The following is a 20,932-nucleotide window of genomic DNA, read 5'->3' on the forward strand; positions in this document are numbered from 1 at the left end:
GGAAAATTCGGGGAAAATTGGAAAAAATGGAGGAAATTTGGGGAAGAATTGGGGAAAATTTGGGGAAAATATGGGGGGAAATATGGGGGAAATTTGGGGGAAATTGGAAAAAAATTGGAGGAAATTTGGGGAAAAATTGTGGAGATTGGGGGAAAAATTGGGGAGAAATTGGGGGAAATTTGGGAAAAATCAGGAAGAAATTGGGGAAAAATCAGGGGAAATATAGGGGAAATCAGGGAAAAATTGGGGAGATTTTGGGGAAAAATTGAGGAAAAGTCAGGGAAAATTTGGGGAAAAATTGGGGAAAATCTGAGGAAAAATTGGGGAAAAATCAGAGAAAATCCATGAGAAATTGGGGAGATTTTGGGGGAAATTTGGGGAAAAATCAGGAAAAAGTTGGGGGATAATCAGAGAAAATTTGAGGGCAGTATAGGGAAAAGTCATGGGAAATTTGGGGGAAATTTTGGGGAAAATTTTGGGAAAAATTTGAGAAAATTCAGGGGAAATTGGGGAAATAATGGAGAAAATACAGGGGAAAAATTGGGGAAAAATTGGGGAAAATATGGGGGAAAATTGGGGAGAGTGGGGGAAAAATTGAGGGAAAATTTGGGGGAAATCAGGGAAAGATTGGGAAAAATTGGCGGAAATTCGGGAAAAATTCTGGGAAAAATCAGGGAAAATTCAAGGAAAACTTGGGAAAAATCAGAGAAAACTGGGGGGAAATTTGGGAAAAATGGGAGACAAATTAGGAAGAATTTGGGAAAAAATGGGGGAGAAATTGAGAAAAATAAAGGACAAATTTGGGAAAAAGTTGGGGAAAATTCAGGAAAAATTTGGTAAAGAATCAGGAGAAAATCAGAGTATAATCCAGAAAAATTTGAGGAAAAAATGGGGAAATTTTGGGGAAAATTTTGGGGAAATTAGAGGAAAAAATCTGGAGAAATTGGGAAAAAATTGGGGGAAAATTTTGGGAATATTTGGCTGAAGTTCAGGGGAAATTTGGGAGAAAAAATTGGGGGAAAATTTTGGGAATATTTGGCTAAAGTTCAGGGAAAATTTGGGAAAAATTCAGGAAAAATTGGGAAAAATTCTGGGTAAATCAGGGAAAAATTTGGGGAATTTTTTTTTAAATTCATGGAAAAATAATGGAAAATGGGTGAAAATTTGGGGGAAAATTCAGGAAAATTTGGTAAAATTCTGGGAAAAATAGCCAAAAATTTTGGGAAAAAAAAATTAATGGAAATTTGGGAAAAATCATGGAAAATTTACAGAAAAATTACGGGAAAATTCATGGAAAAATTGAGAAAAAATTTTGGAAATCCCAGATTCATTCCGCCAGAGATCAAACAAATACAGAATTAAACTCCGGAAAAAACCTGAATTTGGTTTTTTCACACAGATTTGGGATTGAAAATTTGAAAATTCCCATTTTTTGGGTTTTTTTCCCCAGAAAAAAGCACGGATGACGACGTGCAAAAATCCGACATCTCCTCCAGCAGCCAGGGCGTCATCGAGAAGGAATCGCTGGGGCCGCTCCTGCTCGAGGTGGGCTTGGGGGCTTTAATCCCGGGTTTTAGGGCTTGGGATGAGGATCAGGATTAGGATTGGCACTGGGATTAGGATTAGGATTGCTTTCTGAACTAGGAATTGGACTGGATTGGGATTAGGATTGGGATTAAGACTAAAATTGTCATTGGGATGAGGATCAGGATCTGGATTGGGAATGTGAATTCCCGAGGAAAATCGGGAATGGGGAGGGGAAAACCGGGAATGAGCCAAATCCAGGGGTTTTGGGTCTTTAATCCCGGGTTTTTATGGGATTTGGGGGCTTTAATCCCAGGTTTTAGGGTTGGAATGTTGGGATTTGGGGCTCTAATCCCAGGTTTTAGGGTTTGGATTTTGGGATTTGGGGTTTTAATCCTGGGTTTTAGGGTTGGAATGCCTGGGGTTTAGGGTTGGAATGGAAGGGGGATTTTCTGGGAGCTGAGAGTTCCAAAGGCGAAGGATTGGGATTGGGATTGGGATTATGGTTGGGATTAGGATCAGGACCAGGACTAGGAATAATCAAAGTGGATCTTGGATCCCACCTGGAGTCATTCCAGGAAAAACCAAGGTGGGTCTTTGGTCCCGGTTGGAATTTTGGGATTTGAGATCCCAAATCCATGATCCCAGCTGGAATCGTGGAATTCTCGGAGCAGGAATCCAGCCAGGCCTTGAGGGAACGTTCTCCACGCTCACGGAGCCGAATCCGTGGGAATCCATGGGAATCACCAAGGTGGATCTTGGATCCCAGTTGGAATGTTGGGATTTGAGGAACCAAATCCAGGAATGACTGAGATGGATCTTGGATCGTGGCTGGAATCTTGGAATTCTAAGAGTGGGAATCCAGCCAAGCTTTGCTGGAACCTTCTGGACACTCAAGGAGCCAAATCCATGGGAATCCATCGGAATGACCACGGTGGATCTTGGATCCCATGTGGAATCCTGGAATTCCCAAAATGGGAAGCCAGCCAGGCTTTGAGGGAACCTTCTCCAAGTCAAAGAGCCAAATCCGTGGTAATCCATCGGAATGACCACGGTGGATCTTGGATCCCATGCGGAATCCTGGAATTCTCAGAGAAAGAATCAAGCCAAGCTTTGCCGGAACCTTCTCCACGCTCAAGACTCCACCCAGTTTTTCATGGAATTTTCTCCACACTCGAGGACTCAAGTCCAGGAATAACGGAGGTGGATCTTGGATCGTGGCTGGAATCCTGGAATTCCTGGAGTGGGAATCCAGCCAGGCTTTGAGGGAACCTTCTCCAACTCAAGGAGCCAAATCCGGGGGAATCCATTGGAATGACCGCGGTGGATCTTGGATCCCGGCTGGAATCTTGGGATTCTGGGACACAAATCCAGGAGAAGCTCAACGTGGATCTTTGATTCCTGGCTGGAATCCTGGGATTCCAGGAATAACCAACGTGGCTGCTTGATCCCAGCTGCAATCCTGGGATCTGAGGACCCAAATCCATAAATAATTAAGGATCGTCTTGGAACCCCGATGAATCCTGGAATTCCCAGAGCAGGAATCTAACCAGGCTTCCATGGAATCTTCTCTGCACTCAAGGAGCCAAATCCATGGGAATCCATTGGAATAACCAAGGTGGACCTTAGATCCCGGCTGGAATCGCGGAATTCCAGGAATAACCAAGGTGGACTTTAGATCCCGGCTGGAATCGCGGAATTCCAGGAATAACCAAGGTGGACTTTAGATCCCGGCTGGAATCGCGGAATTCCAGGAATAACCAAGGTGGACTTTAGATCCCGGCTGGAATCGCGGAATTCCAGGAATAACCAAGGTGGACTTTAGATCCCGGCTGGAATCGCGGAATTCCAGGAATAACCAAGGTGGACTTTAGATCCCGGCTGGAATCGCGGAATTCCAGGAATAACCAAGGTGGACTTTAGATCCCGGCTGGAATCGCGGAATTCCAGGAATAACCAAGGTGGACTTTAGATCCCGGCTGGAATCGCGGAATTCCAGGAATAACCAAGGTGGACTTTAGATCCCGGCTGGAATCGCGGAATTCCAGGAATAACCAAGGTGGACTTTAGATCCCGGCTGGAATCGCGGAATTCCAGGAATAACCAAGGTGGACTTTAGATCCCGGCTGGAATCGCGGAATTCCAGGAATAACCAAGGTGGACTTTAGATCCCGGCTGGAATCGCGGAATTCCAGGAATAACCAAGGTGGACTTTAGATCCCGGCTGGAATCGCGGAATTCCAGGAATAACCAAGGTGGACTTTAGATCCCGGCTGGAATCGCGGAATTCCAGGAATAACCAAGGTGGACTTTAGATCCCGGCTGGAATCGCGGAATTCCAGGAATAACCAAGGTGGACTTTAGATCCCGGCTGGAATCGCGGAATTCCAGGAATAACCAAGGTGGACTTTAGATCCCGGCTGGAATCGCGGAATTCCAGGAATAACCAAGGTGGACTTTAGATCCCGGCTGGAATCGCGGAATTCCAGGAATAACCAAGGTGGACTTTAGATCCCGGCTGGAATCGCGGAATTCCAGGAATAACCAAGGTGGACTTTAGATCCCGGCTGGAATCGCGGAATTCCAGGAATAACCAAGGTGGACTTTAGATCCCGGCTGGAATCGCGGAATTCCAGGAATAACCAAGGTGGACTTTAGATCCCGGCTGGAATCGCGGAATTCCAGGAATAACCAAGGTGGACTTTAGATCCCGGCTGGAATCGCGGAATTCCAGGAATAACCAAGGTGGACTTTAGATCCCGGCTGGAATCGCGGAATTCCAGGAATAACCAAGGTGGACTTTAGATCCCGGCTGGAATCGCGGAATTCCAGGAATAACCAAGGTGGACTTTAGATCCCGGCTGGAATCGCGGAATTCCAGGAATAACCAAGGTGGACTTTAGATCCCGGCTGGAATCGCGGAATTCCAGGAATAACCAAGGTGGACTTTAGATCCCGGCTGGAATCGCGGAATTCCAGGAATAACCAAGGTGGACTTTAGATCCCGGCTGGAATCGCGGAATTCCAGGAATAACCAAGGTGGACTTTAGATCCCGGCTGGAATCGCGGAATTCCAGGAATAACCAAGGTGGACTTTAGATCCCGGCTGGAATCGCGGAATTCCAGGAATAACCAAGGTGGACTTTAGATCCCGGCTGGAATCGCGGAATTCCAGGAATAACCAAGGTGGACTTTAGATCCCGGCTGGAATCGCGGAATTCCAGGAATAACCAAGGTGGACTTTAGATCCCGGCTGGAATCGCGGAATTCCAGGAATAACCAAGGTGGACTTTAGATCCCGGCTGGAATCGCGGAATTCCAGGAATAACCAAGGTGGACTTTAGATCCCGGCTGGAATCGCGGAATTCCAGGAATAACCAAGGTGGACTTTAGATCCCGGCTGGAATCTTGGGATGTGAGGAGCCAAATCCAGGAATAACTGAGGTGGATCTTGGATCGTGGCTGGAATCTTGGAATTCCCAGAGTGGGAATCCAACCAAGTTTTGAAGGAACCTTCTCCACACTCAAGGAGCCAAATCCATGGGAATTCTTTGGAATGACCACGGTGGATCTTGGATGCCAGCTGGAATCTTGGGATGTGAGGAACCAAATCCAGGAATAACTGAGGTGGATCTTGGATCCCATGTGGAATCCTGGAATTCCCAGAGTGGGAATCCAGCCAAGGTTTGAGGGAACCTTCTAGACACTCATGGATCAAAATCCATGGGAATCGATTGGAATGACCGAGGTGGAAGTTGGATCCTGGCTGGAATCCTGGGATCTGATTCCCAATCCTGGAATAACCGAGGTGGATCTTGGATCCTGGCTGGAATCCTGGAATTCCTGGAGTGGGAATCTAGCCAGGCTTTGAGGGAACCTTCTCCAACTCAAGGAGCCAAATCCGTGGGAATCCATTGGAATGACCAAGGTGGATCTTGGATCCTGACTGGAATCCTGGAATTGCCAGAGCGGGAATCCAGCCAGGCTTTGAGGGAACCTTCTGGACACTCAAGACCCCACCCAGTTTTCCATGGAATCTCCTCCCTGCTCCAGGAACACCCTCTGGAATTTCATTCTCCTCTCATTCCGTGATCCCTCTCTGGAATTCCATTCCTGCTCCAGGCTCTGGAAGGGTTCTCCTTCACGCTCAACCGGGAGGGTTGGATCGCGTTCGTGTCGGAGAGTGTGACGGGATATTTGGGATAAAACCTTGGAATTCTTTCCCATTTTTGGGATAGTTGAGATAAAATCTTGAAATTTTTCCCCATTTTCGAGATATTTGAGATAAAACCTTGGAATTCTTTCCCATTTTTGGGATATTCAGGATAAAACCTTGGAATTCTTTTGTGTTCCAAGCCCTGGATGGATTTTTCTTCATGTTCAGCCAGGAGGATTGGATCGCGTTCGTGTTGGAGAACATGATTGGATATTTGGGATAAAACCTTGGAATTTTTTCCCGTTTTTGGGATATTTGGGATAAAACCTTGGAATTTTTCCTGTTCCCTGGTGCTGGACGGGTTCTTCTTTGTGGTGAACCGCGAGGGCCGCCTCGTGTTCGTGTCGGAGAACGTGACAGGATATGTGGGATAAAACCTTGCATTTTTCCCCTGTTTTTGTGATATTTAGGATAAAACCTTGGAATTCTTGCCCGTTTTTGGGATATTTGGGATAAAACCTTGGAATTCTTTCCCATTTTTGGGATAGTTGAGATAAAATCTTGAAATTTTTCCCCATTTTCGAGATATTTGAGATAAAACCTTGGAATTCTTTCCCATTTTTTGGGATATTTGAGATAGAACCTTGGAATTCTTTCCCATTTTCATGATATTTGGGATAAAACCTTGGAGTTCTTTCCCATTTTCGTGATATTTGGGATAAAACCTTGGAATTCTTGCCCGTTTTTGGGATATTTGAGATAGATCCTTGGAATTCTTTCCCATTTTGTGATATTTGAGATAAAACCTTGGAATTCTTTCCCATTTCTGGGATATTCAGGATAAAACCTTGGAATTCTTTTGTGTTCCAAGCCCTGGATGGATTTTTCTTCATGTTCAGCCAGGAGGATTGGATCGCGTTCGTGTTGGAGAACATGATTGGATATTTGGGATAAAACCTTGGAATTTTTTCCCGTTTTTGGGATATTTGGGATAAAACCTTGGAATTTTTCCTGTTCCCTGGTGCTGGACGGGTTCTTCTTTGTGGTGAACCGCGAGGGCCGCCTCGTGTTCGTGTCGGAGAACGTGACAGGATATGTGGGATAAAACCTTGCATTTTTCCCCTGTTTTTGTGATATTTAGGATAAAACCTTGGAATTCTTGCCCGTTTTTGGGATATTTGGGATAAAACCTTGGAATTCTTTCCCATTTTTGGGATAGTTGAGATAAAATCTTGAAATTTTTCCCCATTTTCGAGATATTTGAGATAAAACCTTGGAATTCTTTCCCATTTTTCGGGTTCTTCTTTGTGGTGAACCGCAAGGGGCGCATCGTGTTTGTGTTGGAGAACGTGATGGGATATTTGCAATAAAATATTGGAATTCTTGCCTGTTTTTGTGATATTTAGGATAAAACCTTGGAATTTTTTCCCGTTTTCAGGATATTTAGGATAAAACCTTGGAATTTCTCCCGTTTTTGGGATATTTGGGATAAAACCTTGGAATTTTTCCCGTTCCCAGGCTCTGGACGGGTTCTTCTTCGTGGTGAACCGCGAGGGGCGCATCGTGTTTGTTTCGGAGAACGTGACGGGATATTTGCGATAAAACCTTGGAATTTCTCCCGTTTTTGGGATATTTGGGATAAAACCTTGGAATTTTTCCTGTTTCCAGGCTCTGGACGGGTTCTTCTTCGTGGTGAACCGCGAGGGCCGCATCGTGTTCGTGTCGGAGAACGTGATGGGATATTTGGGATAAAACCTTGGAATTTTTCCTGTTTTTGGGATATTTGGGATAAAACCTTGGAATTTTTCCCGTTTCCAGGCTCTAGATGGGTTCTTCTTCGTGGTGAACCGCGAGGGCCGCATCGTGTTCGTGTCGGAGAACGTGACGGGCTACCTGGGCTACGGGCAGGAGGAGCTGATGAACTCCAGCGTGTACAGCATCCTGCACGTGGGCGACCACGCCGAGTTCGTCAAGAACCTGCTCCCCAAATCCCTGGGTACGGCACACCCCGCGAAATCCGGGAGAATGGCGGGAAATTCGGGGAAATTTGGGAAAATCCGGGGAAATTTGGGAATGGAGGCAGGGATTGGGGGTGGGGGGGTCGTTAATTTTAAAAATTTATTGAAATTTTATTTAATGTTTATTTATATCTTTATTTTTATCTCTATGTGTATTTTATTTACTTTTATTTTTTGTTTAGTTTATATTTCTTTTATTTTTATTGATATTTCATTATTTTTGTGTTTATTTATTTATATTATTATTCACTACTCTCATTTTTATTTTTATTGCGTGCTTATTATCTTCGGCAATTCCATGTGGATTGTTCCCATCACAGTTCCTCGAATCCCAGAGATCTTTGGGAATTCCACAATTCCATGATTAGGGATCACTCGCACGTCCCCAATTCCCGTTTTTCCCTGTTTTTCCCAGTGAACGGGGTGCCGTGGCCGCAGGAGCCGGCGCGGCGCGGCAGCCACGCCTTCCAGTGCCGGATGCTGCTGCAGGGGCCACGGATCCCGGGGATCTTTGGGAATTCCATGATTAGGGATCACTCCCACGTCCCCAATTCCCGTTTTTCCCTGTTTTTCCCAGTGAACGGGGTGCCGTGGCCGCAGGAGCCGGCGCGGCGCGGCAGCCACACCTTCCAGTGCCGGATGCTGGTGCGGCCGCCGGACGAGGCGGGCGCGGAGCAGGCGGAGCTGCGGCAGCGCTACGAGGCCATGCAGTGCTTCACCGTCAGCCAGCCCCGCGCCTTCCAGGAGGAGGGGGAAGGTGGGGAACATTCCCGGGAATCTGGGATCTGGGATTTGGGATTGGGATTGGGATTGGGATTTGGGTTGGGATGGGGTTGGGTTTGGGATTGGGGGCTCGGAGGCCATGCAGTGCTTCACCGTCAGCCAGCCCCGCGCCTTCCAGGAGGAGGGGGAAGGTGGGGAACATTCCCGGGAATCTGGGGTTTGGCATTTGGGATTGGGATTTGGATTGGGGGCTCGGAGGCCATGCAGTGCTTCACCGTCAGCCAGCCCCGCGCCTTCCAGGAGGAGGGGGAAGGTGGGGAATCCCGGAATGGTTTGGGACGAGCTCCACAGACCCTCAACCCCATCCCATTCCCACCCCACCCCCCCAACCTCCTCCACCCATCCCTCGCTCCCAACTCCCCCAAATCCCCCAAATCCCCCCAAATCCCCTTTCCTCCCGCTCCTTTTCCCAGGAAAAATCATCTCCATCGACACCAGCTCGCTGCGCGCCGCCGGCCGGACGGGCTGGGAGGATCTGGTGCGGAAATGCATCTACGCCTTCTTCCAGCCCCAGGGCCGCGAGCCCTCCTACGCCAAGCAGCTCTTTCAGGAAGGTACCCGCTGCCTTTTCCCCCCAGGAATCTTCTCCTTGGGAAAAATCCCAAAAAATCCCCGCATTCCGGGTTTTTTCCGTTCCCGCCGCGGGTTGGGAAGAGGAGGAGAAAATGGCGGCGTTGTTTTGGCGGGGTCGGTGTGTGGGGTTTGTGGTTTTTTTTGGGTGGGTTTGGGGTTTTTTTTCGGGAGGTGGTGATGGTAAGATGTTTATTTTGTGGGTGGTGGTGGGGTTTTGGGATCGTTGAGGGATTTTGATGGGGTTTTTCCATGTTTTTCCTTGGAATTCTGTGTGTTTCCCCTCAGTGATGACCACCCTCAGCTCCTTGTTCCTTTCACACTGAGTGATGGCTCCGTGCTCATCCTCTGTGCCCTTTTGGGGTTTTTGGGATCAGATTCTCATTGAATTGGGTGTTGTTTGATTGGACTGGGAGTTTTTCAGGATTTTCCTAGGATTTTCCTGGAATTCTGAGTTTTTTCCCCTCAGTGATGACCCCGGCACGGCTTTCAGCCCCTTGCTGGCTTCACTCTGACCAACGGCTCCATGCTGATCCTCTCTGTGCCCTTTTGGGGTTTTGGGGATCAGATTTCCGTTGAATTGGGTGTTGTTTGACTGGATTGGGAGTTTTTCAGGATTTTCTTGGGATTTTCCCAGGATTTTCCTGGAATTCTGAGTTTTTTCCCCTCAGAGATGACCCTGGCACGGCCTTCAGGCCCTCATGCTGAATGACGGCTCCATGCTGACCCTCTCTGGACCCTGTTGGGGTTTTTGGGATCAGATTCCCATTAAATTGGGTGTTGTTTGACTGGATTGGGAGCTTTTCAGGATTTTCTTGGGATTTTCCCAGGATTCTTTTGGAATTCTGAGGTTTTTTCCCCTCAGTGATGACCCCGGCACGGCCTTCAGGCCCTCATCGCCCTCACGCCGAGCGACAGCTCCGTGCTGATCCTCACTGGGTCCTTTTGGGGTTTTTGGGTTCAGATTTTTATTGAATTTGGGTTTTTGGGATCGGATTGGGATTTTGTCAGGATTTTCTTGAGACTTCTTAAGGATTTTCTTGGGATTTTCCAAGGATTTTCCTGGAATTCTGAGTTTTTTCCCCTCAGAGATGACCCCAGCATGGCCTTCAGCCCCTTGCTGGCCTCGCTCTGAGCGATGGCTCCGTGCTCATCCTCTCTGTGCCCTTTTGGGGTTTTTGGGATCAGATTTTCATTGGATTGGGATTTTTCAGGATTTCCTTGGGATTTTCCCAGGATTTTCCTGGAATTCTGAGTTTTTTCCCCTCAGAGATGACCCCAGCATGGCCTTCAGCCCCTTGCTGGCTTCACTCTGAGCGATGGCTCTGTGCTGATCCTCCCTGGGTCCTTTTGGGGTTTCTGGGATCAAATTTCCATTGGATTGGGTGTTGTTTGATTGGATTGGGAGTTTTTCAGGATTTTCTTGGGATTTTCCATATTTTCCTGGAATTCTGAGTTTTTTCCCCTCAGAGATGACCCCGCCACGGCCTTCAGGCCCTCACGCTGAGTGACGGCTCCATGCTGACCCTCTCTGGACCCTGTTGGGGTTTTTGGGATCAGATTCCCATTAAATTGGGTGTTGTTTGACTGGATTGGGAGCTTTTCAGGATTTTCTTGGGATTTTCCCAGGATTTTCCTGGAATTCTGAGTTTTTTCCCCTCAGTGATGACCCCAGCATGGCCTTCAGCCCCTTGCTGGCCTCGCTCTGAGCGATGGCTCCGTGCTCATCCTCTCTGTGCCCTTTTGGGGTTTTTGGGATCAGATTTTCATTGGATTGGGATTTTTCAGGATTTCCTTGGGATTTTCCCAGGATTTTCCTGGAATTCTGAGTTTTTTCCCCTCAGAGATGACCCCGGCACGGCCTTCAGGCCCTCATCGCCCTCACGCTGAGCGACAGCTCCGTGCTGATCCTCCCTGGGCCCGTTTGGGGTTTTTGGGCTCAGATTTCCATTGAATTTGGGTTTTTGGGATCGGATTGGGATTTTTTCAGGATTTTTTCGAGATTTTTCCATGTTTTTCCCTGGAATTCTGTGATTTTCCCCTCAGTGATGGTCCCAGCTCCCCCCTCAGCCCCTTGTCCCGTTCACGCTGAGCGACGGCTCTGTGCTGGGTGTCCCTTTATCCTATCGATATTTTTAGGATTTTCTTGGGATTTTCTCGGGGTTTTCCATGATTTTTCCATATTTTCCCCTGGAATTCTGTGTGTTTCTCCCCAGTGATGACTCGGGGCACGGCCTTCAGCCCCTCGTACCGCTTCACGCTGAGCGACGGCTCCGTGCTGAGCGCCCACACCAAGTGCAAGCTCTGCTACCCCTCCTTGGACACTCCCAGGGATTCTCTGGGAATTCCAGCCCAGCCGGGAATTCCTTCCCAAATTCCTCCCCTTTTCCCAGGGACTTCCCTCCATTCCCAGCTCTCCCAGCCTGCCATTGGATCCATCCCCATCCTGACTCCCCTCCAGGAAGGAATTTCAGGAATTCCTTTGGAATCTCAGGGATCTCCCTTCCCTTTCCCATCCCTGAATTCCATAAAAATCCCTGGGGATGGATTATTGATCCATCCCGGATCCCAGAATCCCGGAATAGTTTGGGATGAGCTCCACAGACCCTCAACCCCATCCCATTCCCACCCCACCCCCCCAACCTCCTCCACCCATCCCTCGCTCCCAACTCCCCCAAATCCCCCAAATCCCCCCAAATCCCCTTTCCTCCCGCTCCTTTTCCCAGGAAAAATCATCTCCATCGACACCAGCTCGCTGCGCGCCGCCGGCCGGACGGGCTGGGAGGATCTGGTGCGGAAATGCATCTACGCCTTCTTCCAGCCCCAGGGCCGCGAGCCCTCCTACGCCAAGCAGCTCTTTCAGGAAGGTACCTGCTGCCTTTTCCCCCCAGGAATCTTCTCCTTGGGAAAAATCCCGAAAAATCCCCGCATTCCGGGTTTTTTTGTTCCCGCCGTGGGTTGGGAAGAGGAGGAGAAAATGGCGCCGTTGTTTTGGCGGGGTCGGTGTGTGGGGTTTGTGTTTTTTTTGGGTGGGTTTGGGGTTTTTTTTCGGGAGGTGGTGATGGTAAGATGTTTATTTTGTGGGTGGTGGTGGGGTTTTGGGATCGTTGAGGGATTTTGATGGGGTTTTTCCATGTTTTTCCTTGGAATTCTGTGTGTTTCCCCTCAGTGATGACCACCCTCAGCTCCTTGTTCCTTTCACACTGAGTGATGGCTCCGTGCTCATCCTCTGTGCCCTTTTGGGGTTTTTGGGATCAGATTCTCATTGAATTGGGTGTTGTTTGATTGGACTGGGAGTTTTTCAGGATTTTCCTAGGATTTTCCTGGAATTCTGAGTTTTTTCCCCTCAGAGATGACCCCAGCATGGCCTTCAGCCCCTTGCTGGCCTCGCTCTGAGTGATGGCTCCGTGCTCATCCTCTCTGTGCCCTTTTGGGGTTTTTGGGATCAGATTTTCATTGGAATGGGATTTTTCAGGATTTTCTTGGGATTTTCTTGGGATTTTCCTGGAATTCTGAGTTTTTTCCCCTCAGAGATGACCCCGCCACGGCCTTCAGGCCCTCACGCTGAGTGACGGCTCCGTGCTCATCCTCTGTGCCCTATTGAGGTTTTTGGGATCAGATTCCCATTGAATTGGGTGTTGTTTGACTGGATTGGGAGCTTTTCAGGATTTTCTTGGGATTTTCTTGGGATTTTCCTGGAATTCTGAGTTTTTTCCCCTCAGTGATGACCCCAGCATGGCCTTCAGCCCCTTGCTGGCCTCGCTCTGAGCGATGGCTCCGTGCTCATCCTCTCTGTGCCCTTTTGGGGTTTTTGGGATCAGATTCTCATTGAATTGGGTGTTGTTTGATTGGACTGGGAGTTTTTCAGGATTTTCCTAGGATTTTCCTGGAATTCTGAGTTTTTTCCCCTCAGAGATGACCCCGGCACGGCCTTCAGGCCCTCATCGCCCTCACGCTGAGCGACAGCTCCGTGCTGATCCTCCCTGGGCCCGTTTGGGGTTTTTGGGCTCAGATTTCCATTGAATTTGGGTTTTTGGGATCGGATTGGGATTTTGTCAGGATTTTCTTGAGACTTCTTAAGGATTTTCTTGGGATTTTCCAAGGATTTTCCTGGAATTCTGAGTTTTTTCCCCTCAGTGATGACCCCGGCACGGCTTTCAGCCCCTTGCTGGCTTCACTCTGACCAACGGCTCCATGCTGATCCTCTCTGTGCCCTTTTGGGGTTTTGGGGATCAGATTTCCGTTGAATTGGGTGTTGTTTGACTGGATTGGGAGCTTTTCAGGATTTTCTTGGGATATTTTCCATATTTTCCTGGAATTCTGAGTTTTTTCCCCTCAGAGATGACCCCGCCACGGCCTTCAGGCCCTCACGCTGAGTGACGGCTCCGTGCTCATCCTCTGTGCCCTATTGAGGTTTTTGGGATCAGATTCCCATTGAATTGGGTGTTGTTTGACTGGATTGGGAGCTTTTCAGGATTTTCTTGGGATTTTCCCAGGATTTTCCTGGAATTCTGAGTTTTTTCCCCTCAGAGATGACCCCGGCACGGCCTTCAGGCCCTCATCGCCCTCACGCTGAGCGACAGCTCCGTGCTGATCCTCCCTGGGCCCGTTTGGGGTTTTTGGGCTCAGATTTCCATTGAATTTGGGTTTTTGGGATCGGATTGGGATTTTTTCAGGATTTTTTCGAGATTTTTCCATGTTTTTCCCTGGAATTCTGTGATTTTCCCCTCAGTGATGGTCCCAGCTCCACCCTCAGCCCCTTGTCCCGTTCACGCTGAGCGACGGCTCCGTGCTGGATGTCCCTTTATCCTATCGATATTTTTAGGATTTTCTTGGGATTTTCTCGGGGTTTTCCATGATTTTTCCATATTTTCCCCTGGAATTCTGTGTGTTTCTCCCCAGTGATGACTCGGGGCACGGCCTTCAGCCCCTCGTACCGCTTCACGCTGAGCGACGGCTCCGTGCTGAGCGCCCACACCAAGTGCAAGCTCTGCTACCCCTCAAGCCCGGAGCTGCAGCCCTTCATCATGGGCATCCATGTCATCGACAGGTACGGAATTCCCAGCAATCCCTCGGAATTCCATGGAATTCCATCAAATCCCACGGAATTCCATGGAATTCCGGCACCGGGAATCACCCGGAGAGGGGCAGGGATGAAGCGCCAGGCGCTGATCCCGCCCTGGGTTTTTCCGGCTTTGTGGGGTTTTTTTCCTTCTTTTTTTCCCCTCTTTTGAGTTTTTCCTGGAATTCTGGCGGTTTTGGGAATTTTGGTGTTTCCTTAGGAAAATTTTCTGGAGGTTTTCATGCTCTGGGGGAGGAATTTTTCCTGGAAATCTGGCCTCGAGCTCATCCAGGCATTCCCTGGGTCCTCAGGGCTCGTTGGGGTTGGGATTGGATTAGGATTGGGATTGGGATTGGGATAGGAATTGGGATTAGTTTTAGGGATCGGATTGGGATTGGGATTATGATTGGGATCAGGATTAGAATTGGGATCAGGATTGGAATTATAATAGGGTTTGGGATCAGGATTGGAATTGGAATTTGGATCAGGATTGGGTTGGGGATTGGGTCTGGAATTGGGATTAGGGTTGGCATTGGGATTGAGATTTGGATTGGGATTTGGATTGGAATTAGGATTAGGTTTAGGATAGGGACTGGGATTTGGATCGTGATTGGAATTAGAATTGGAACTGGGATCGAGATTGGAATTAGAATTGGAACTGGGATCGAGGTTGGAATTAGAATTGGGATTGGGATTGGAATTAGAATTAGGATTGGAATCTGGACTGGAATTGGGATCGGAATTAGGATTGTAATCAGGACTAGGATTGGGATTGGGATTGGGATCGGGATCGGGAGCAGGATCAGGATCTTCCCCTCCCAAAGATTTCTGTCAGAATTCCCAGGAAAAATGTTCCTCTGGAGCTGCTGGAATGGGTCCAGAGAATCCTGGAATGGCCCAAAAAATTTGGGAAAACTTTTCCCATCATGATGGGGCTGGGATGGTGGGAATGCTGATCTGGGAATTCCAGAGCTGGAGAAAGGCTTGGAGCAGCCGGAATTCCAAGCAGGGAAATTTTGGGATCCTTTCTGCCATTGGAGCAGGATTTGATAATTCCCAACCCTGAGAAAACCTTGGAGCAGCCGGAATTCCACGCAGGGAAATTTTTTGGGATTCCTGCTGCCGAAACTGCTTGGAGGAACACCAAAAACCGGGAAAAACCAGATTTTCCCACGTTTGTTTTTTTTTCCCCACAGGGATCATGGAATTCTCTCCCCCCAGGACGCCCCCGGCCCGGGCCTGGCCATTCCCAGGGTGAATCCCAACGTTCCTCCGGCGCCGGGAATGGCGCTGCCGCCTTCCCTCCCTCCATCCAACGGCGCCGTCATGGCCGCGCCCTCCGCTCACCCCGGGAATTCCGCCTCGGGCCAAGCCAATTTCGGGAATCCTCTGGGATCCAACGTTGCCTTAAGCCAAACTCCCGGCAATTCCCACCCTTTGTCCCACGGCAGCTCCCCCATGAACAGCCCCGGAATTCCGGCGCCGCAATTCCTGTCGCCGCGGCACCGCGGGAGCCCGGGCTTGATTCCCAGATCCCGAGCTCCTCCCGGCAATCCCTTCTCGCCATCCATGCACTCCCCGGCTTCCTCCTCATCTTCCTCCTCCTCTTCCTCTTCCTCCTCCTCCGGGAATTCCCGGCCTTTTCCCAACGCTCCCGTCAACTCGGCGCTTCCGGAGCCTCCGGCAAACCCGGGATTTTTGAGGCAGCCAAGCTCCCAGAACTCCCCCGGCCGCGTGGGCGGCAAATCCGACGCCAAGGACGCCAAGGAAATCTCCTCCATCCTCGGCGAGATGATCCAAGGGGACGGCGGCGGTGGCTCCGAGAAAACCCCGGAGCCGGGAATGCCGCACGGATCCGAGGGAGGGGACGGCGGGAAGTGTCCCCAAGGCACGAGCCACCGGCTGGTGCAGCTGCTGGCCAGCACGGCCGAGCAGCAGCTGCGGCACCACGCCGACGCCGACACCAGCTCCAAGGATTCCCTGGCGTGCGCCGGCATTCCCGGGAATCCCGGCCCGGCGCCGGCGTGCCCGTCCTCGCACAGCTCGCTGACGGAGCGCCACAAAATCCTGCACCGGCTGCTGCAGGAGGGCAGCCCCTCCGACATCCCCGCCCTGGCCGCCGAGCAGGACAAGAAGGAGAATTCCGGCGGCGGCAGTTCCGGCGGGAATTCCGGCATGGCGGAGGCGGAGAAGAAGAAGGAGTCCAAGGATCACCAGCTGCTCCGGTACCTGCTGGATAAGGACGAGAAGGAGCCGGCGGCGCCGGCGCTCAGCCTGGACGACGTCAAGGTCAAGGTGGAGAAGGGCGAGGCCGCCGAGCCGTGCCCTGCCGCGCCGGCCGCCGTTCCCAAAATTCCCGCCGCCGACGAGGTCAAGATGGAGGCGCCGGGACAGGTGGGTGGGGGAGAAGCCGGGTTTTGTGGGAATTCTCTGGGATTTGGCTTCCTGTGGAATGCTGGAGGTCCAGAAGGCTTTGGGTGGGATTTGGGGAGGTTCGATCCCATCCTGCTCCAATCCCAAGACCTTGAGGTGCTCCAAGATTTCCTTGGGCATTCCCAAAGATTCTATAGGAATTCTCTGGGATTTGGCTTCCTGTGGAATGCTGGAGGTCCAGAAGGCTTTGGGTGGGATTTGGGGAGGTTCGATCCCATCCTGCTCCAATCCCAAGACCTTGAGGTGCTCCAAGATTTCCTTGGGCATTCCCAAAGATTCTATAGGAATTCTCTGGGATTTGGCTTCCTGTGGAATGCTGGAGGTCCAGAAGGCTTTGGGTGGGATTTGGGGAGGTTCGATCCCATCCTGCTCCAATCCCAAGACCTTGAGGTGCTCCAAGATTTCCTTGGGCATTCCCAAAGATTCTATAGGAATTCTCTGGGATTTGGCTTCCTGTGGAATGCTGGAGGTCCAGAAGGCTTTGGGTGGGATTTGGGGAGGTTCGATCCCATCCTGCTCCAATCCCAAGACCTTGAGGTGCTCCAAGATTTCCTTGGGATCCGGGACTCGGGATTGAGTGGACATCCCAAGAAAAGCTGGATTTTCTTTGGAATTTTTTTTTTTTTAATAGTTTGGGTGGGATTTGTGGAGGTTCGATCCCATCCTGCTCCAATCCCAAGACCTTGAGGTTCTCCAAGATTTCCTTGGGAGTTCCTGAAGATTTTCTGGGAATTCTCCAGGATTTTGCTTCTCATTCCCATGGAATCCCAAAGTTCTGGAAAGGTTTGGGTGGGATTTGTGGAGATTCGATCCCGTCCCGCTCCAATCCCAAGATCTTGAGGTGCTCCAAGATTTCCTTGGATGTTCCCAAAGATTTTCTGGGAATTCTCCTGGATTTTGCTTCCCATTCCCATGGAATCCCAAAGTTCTGGAATGGTTCGGGTGGAGTTTGTAATCTTTGATCCCATCCCACTCCAATCCCATAATTCCAAGATTTCCTTGGCTATTCCCAAGGATTTTCTGTGAATTCTGAATTTTGCGTCCCATTCCCGTGGAATCCCAAAGTTCTGGAAAGGTTTGGGTGGGATTTGTGGAGGTTTGATCCCATCCCGCTCCAGTCCCAAGACCTTGAGGTGCTCCAAGATTTCCTTGGGATCCGGGACTCGGGATTGAGTGGACATCCCAAGAAAAGCTGGATTTTCTTTGGAATTTTTTTTTTTTTAATAGTTTGGGTGGGATTTGTGGAGCTTTGATCCTGTCCCATTCCAATCCCAAGATTCCAAGATTTCCTTGGGCATTCCCAAAGACGTTTTGGGAATTCTCTTGGATTTTGCTTCCCATTCCCATGGAATCCCAAAGTTCCAGAGTGGTTTGGGTGGGATTTGTGGAGATTCGATCCCGTCCCGCTCCAATCCCAAGATCTTGAGGTTCTCCAAGTTTTGTTTGGGCATTCCTGAAGACTTTCTGGGAATTCTGCTGGCTTTTGCTTCCCATTCCCATGGAATCCTGGAGATCCGGAATGGTTTTGGGTGGAGTTCGTAATCTTTGATCCCATCCCGCTCCAATCCTGTAATTCCAAGATTTCCTTGGCTATTCCCAAGGATTTTCTGGGAATTCTCCAGGATTTTGCATCCCGTGGAATCCCGGAGATCCGGAATGGTTTGGGCGGGATTTGGGGAGGTTCGATCCCATGCCGCTCCAAGCCCAAGATCTTGAGGTGCTCCAAGATTTCCTTGGGCATTCCCAAAGACGATTTGGGAATTCTCTTGGATTTTGCGTCCCATTCCCATGGAATCCCAAAGTTCCAGCGTGGTTTGGGTGGGATTTATGGACATTCGATCCCATCCTGCTCCAATCCCAAATTTCAGGTGCTCCAAGATTTCCTTGGCTATTCCCAAAGATTCTCTGGGAATTCTCCAGGATTTTGCTTCTCGTGGAATCCCAGAGATCCGGAATGGTTTGGGTGGGATTTGGGGAGGTTCGATCCTGTCCTGTTGCAATCCCAAGATCTTGAGGTTCTCCAAGATTTGTTTGGGCATTCCTGAAGACTTTCTGGGAATTCTGCTGGATTTTGCTTCCCATTCCCATGGAATCCCAAAGTTCTGGAATGGTTTGGGTGGAGTTTGTAATCTTTGATCCCATCCCACTCCAATCCCATAATTCCAAGATTTCCTTGGCTATTCCCAAGGATTTTCTGTGAATTCTGAATTTTGCGTCCCATTCCCGTGGAATCCCAAAGTTCTGGAAAGGTTTGGGTGGGATTTGTGGAGGTTTGATCCCATCCCGCTCCAGTCCCAAGACCTTGAGGTGCTCCAAGATTTCCTTGGGATCCGGGACTCGGGATTGAGTGGACATCCCAAGAAAAGCTGGATTTTCTTTGGAATTTTTTTTTTTTTAATAGTTTGGGGGGGATTTGTGGAGCTTTGATCCTGTCCCATTCCAATCCCAAGATTCCAAGATTTCCTTGGGCATTCCCAAAGATGTTTTGGGAATTCTCTTGGATTTTGCTTCCCATTCCCATGGAATCCCAAAGTTCCAGAGTGGTTTGGGTGGGATTTGTGGAGGTTCGATCCCATCCTGCTCCAATCCCAAATTTCAGGTGCTCCAAGATTTCCTTGGGCATTTCCAAAGGTTTTCAGGGAATTCTCTGGGATTTGGCTTCCTGTGGAATCCTGGAGGTCCAGAAGGGTTTGGGTGGGATTTGGGGAGGTTCGATCCCATCCCGCTCCAAGCCCAAGATCTTGAGGTGCTCCAAGATTTCCTTGGGAGTTCCCAAAGATTTTCTGGGAATTCTCCTGGATTTTGCTTCCCATTCCCATGGAATCCCAAAGTTCTGGAAAGGGTTGGGTGGGATTTGTGGAGATTCGATCCCATCCCGCTCCAAGCCCAAGTTCTTGAGGTGCTCCAAGATTTCCTTGGCTATTCCCAAGGATTTTCTGTGAATACTGAATTTTGCGTCCCATTCCCGTGGAATCCCAAAGTTCCAGAGTGGTTTGGGTGGGATTTGTGGAGATTTGATCCCATCCCTCTCCAATCCCATAATTCCAAGATTTCCTTGGGCATTCCCAAAGATTCTATAGGAATTCTCTGGGATTTTGCTTCCTATGGTATCCTGGAGATCCGGAATGGTTTGGGTGGGATTTGTGGACATTCAATCCCATCCCCCTCCAATCCCAAGATCTTGACGTTCTCCAAGATTTCCTTGGGCATTCCTGAAGACTTTTTGGGAATTCTTTTGGATTTTGCTTCCCATTCCCATGGAATCCTGGAGATCCGGAATGGTTTTGGGTGGAGTTCGTAATCTTTGATCCCATCCCGCTCCAATCCCGTAATTCCAAGATTTCCTTGGCTATTCCCAAGGATTTTCTGGGAATTCTCCAGGATTTTGCATCCCGTGGAATCCCGGAGATCCAGAAGGGTTTGGGTGGGATTTGGGGAGGTTCGATCCCATCCCGTTCCAATCCCAAGATCTTGAGGTTCTCCAAGTTTTGTTTGGGCATTCCTGAAGACTTTCTGGGAATTCTGCTGGCTTTTGCTTCCCATTCCCATGGAATCCCAAAGTTCCAGAGTGGTTTGGGTGGGATTTGTGGAGGTTTGGTCCCATCCCGCTCCAATCCCAAGATCTTGAGGTTCTCCAAGATTCCTTGGATGTTCCCAAAGATTTTCTGGGAATTCTCCTGGATTTTGCTTCCCATTCCCATGGAATCCCAAAGTTCTGGAAAGGTTTGGGTGGGATTTGTGGAGATTCGATCCCATCCCGCTCCAAGCCCAAGATCTTGAGGTGCTCCAAGATTTCCTTGGGAGTTCCTGAAGATTTTCTGGGGAATTCTCCTGGATTTTCCTTCCCATTCCCATGGAATCCCAAAGTTCCAGAGTGGTTTGGTTGGGATTTGATCCCATCCCGCTCCAATCCCAAGTTCTTCAGGTGCTCCAAGCATTCCTTGGGATCCGGGACTCGGGATTGAGCGGACATCCCAAGACGTTCCCACCCGATCCCAGACGTTCTCCTACCTTCTCCCAATTTTTTTCCCCGGCTAATCCCACATCTTCTCCTTCTTCCCCGCAGTTCTCGGCCGAGCTGGAGCAGCTGGATCAGCTCCTCCCTTCCCTGGAGAAACCCGCTCCCGTTGCCGCCATTTCCAGCCTGGAGCGGAGCGACGCCGCCGCCAGAGCCCCCTCGGGTACGGCGGCTCCCGCCATTCCCAGAAATCCCAAAAATCCGGGAATTCCGCGCCTGCAAATGGCAGCAGGGGGCTCACAGCCCCACCCGGGACCCCGGCGGCCTCCGAGATTTCCGTGGCCTTTGGGGTTCAGATGTTGGATTTGTGCCGGGGATTTTTCCCGTTTTCCCCGATTTTCTCCCCATTTTCCCCTAATTTTTCCCAT

The 20,932-nt window shown here is 49.7% G+C and overlaps 1 protein-coding gene across 1 annotated transcript; it reads left to right on the forward strand.

Moving 5' to 3' along the window:
• Nucleotides 1–1,450: 1,450 nt before the first annotated feature.
• LOC121341204 (nuclear receptor coactivator 1-like) lies at nucleotides 1,451–20,735 on the forward strand (the record flags this gene model as incomplete). The annotated part of the gene is made up of 9 exons (XM_041414546.1): nucleotides 1,451–1,545; nucleotides 7,499–7,676; nucleotides 8,276–8,455; nucleotides 8,895–9,035; nucleotides 11,268–11,321; nucleotides 11,778–11,918; nucleotides 13,954–14,101; nucleotides 15,310–16,507; nucleotides 20,613–20,735. Coding segments are annotated over 9 exons (2,258 nt in total), but the record flags the coding sequence as incomplete, so codon positions are not given.
• Between the last annotated feature and the right edge of the window lie 197 nt (nucleotides 20,736–20,932).

This window comes from Onychostruthus taczanowskii, unplaced genomic scaffold (assembly GCF_017590055.1).
Source record: "Onychostruthus taczanowskii isolate IOZ18803 unplaced genomic scaffold, ASM1759005v1 scaffold451, whole genome shotgun sequence".
Lineage (NCBI taxonomy): Eukaryota > Metazoa > Chordata > Aves > Passeriformes > Passeridae > Onychostruthus > Onychostruthus taczanowskii.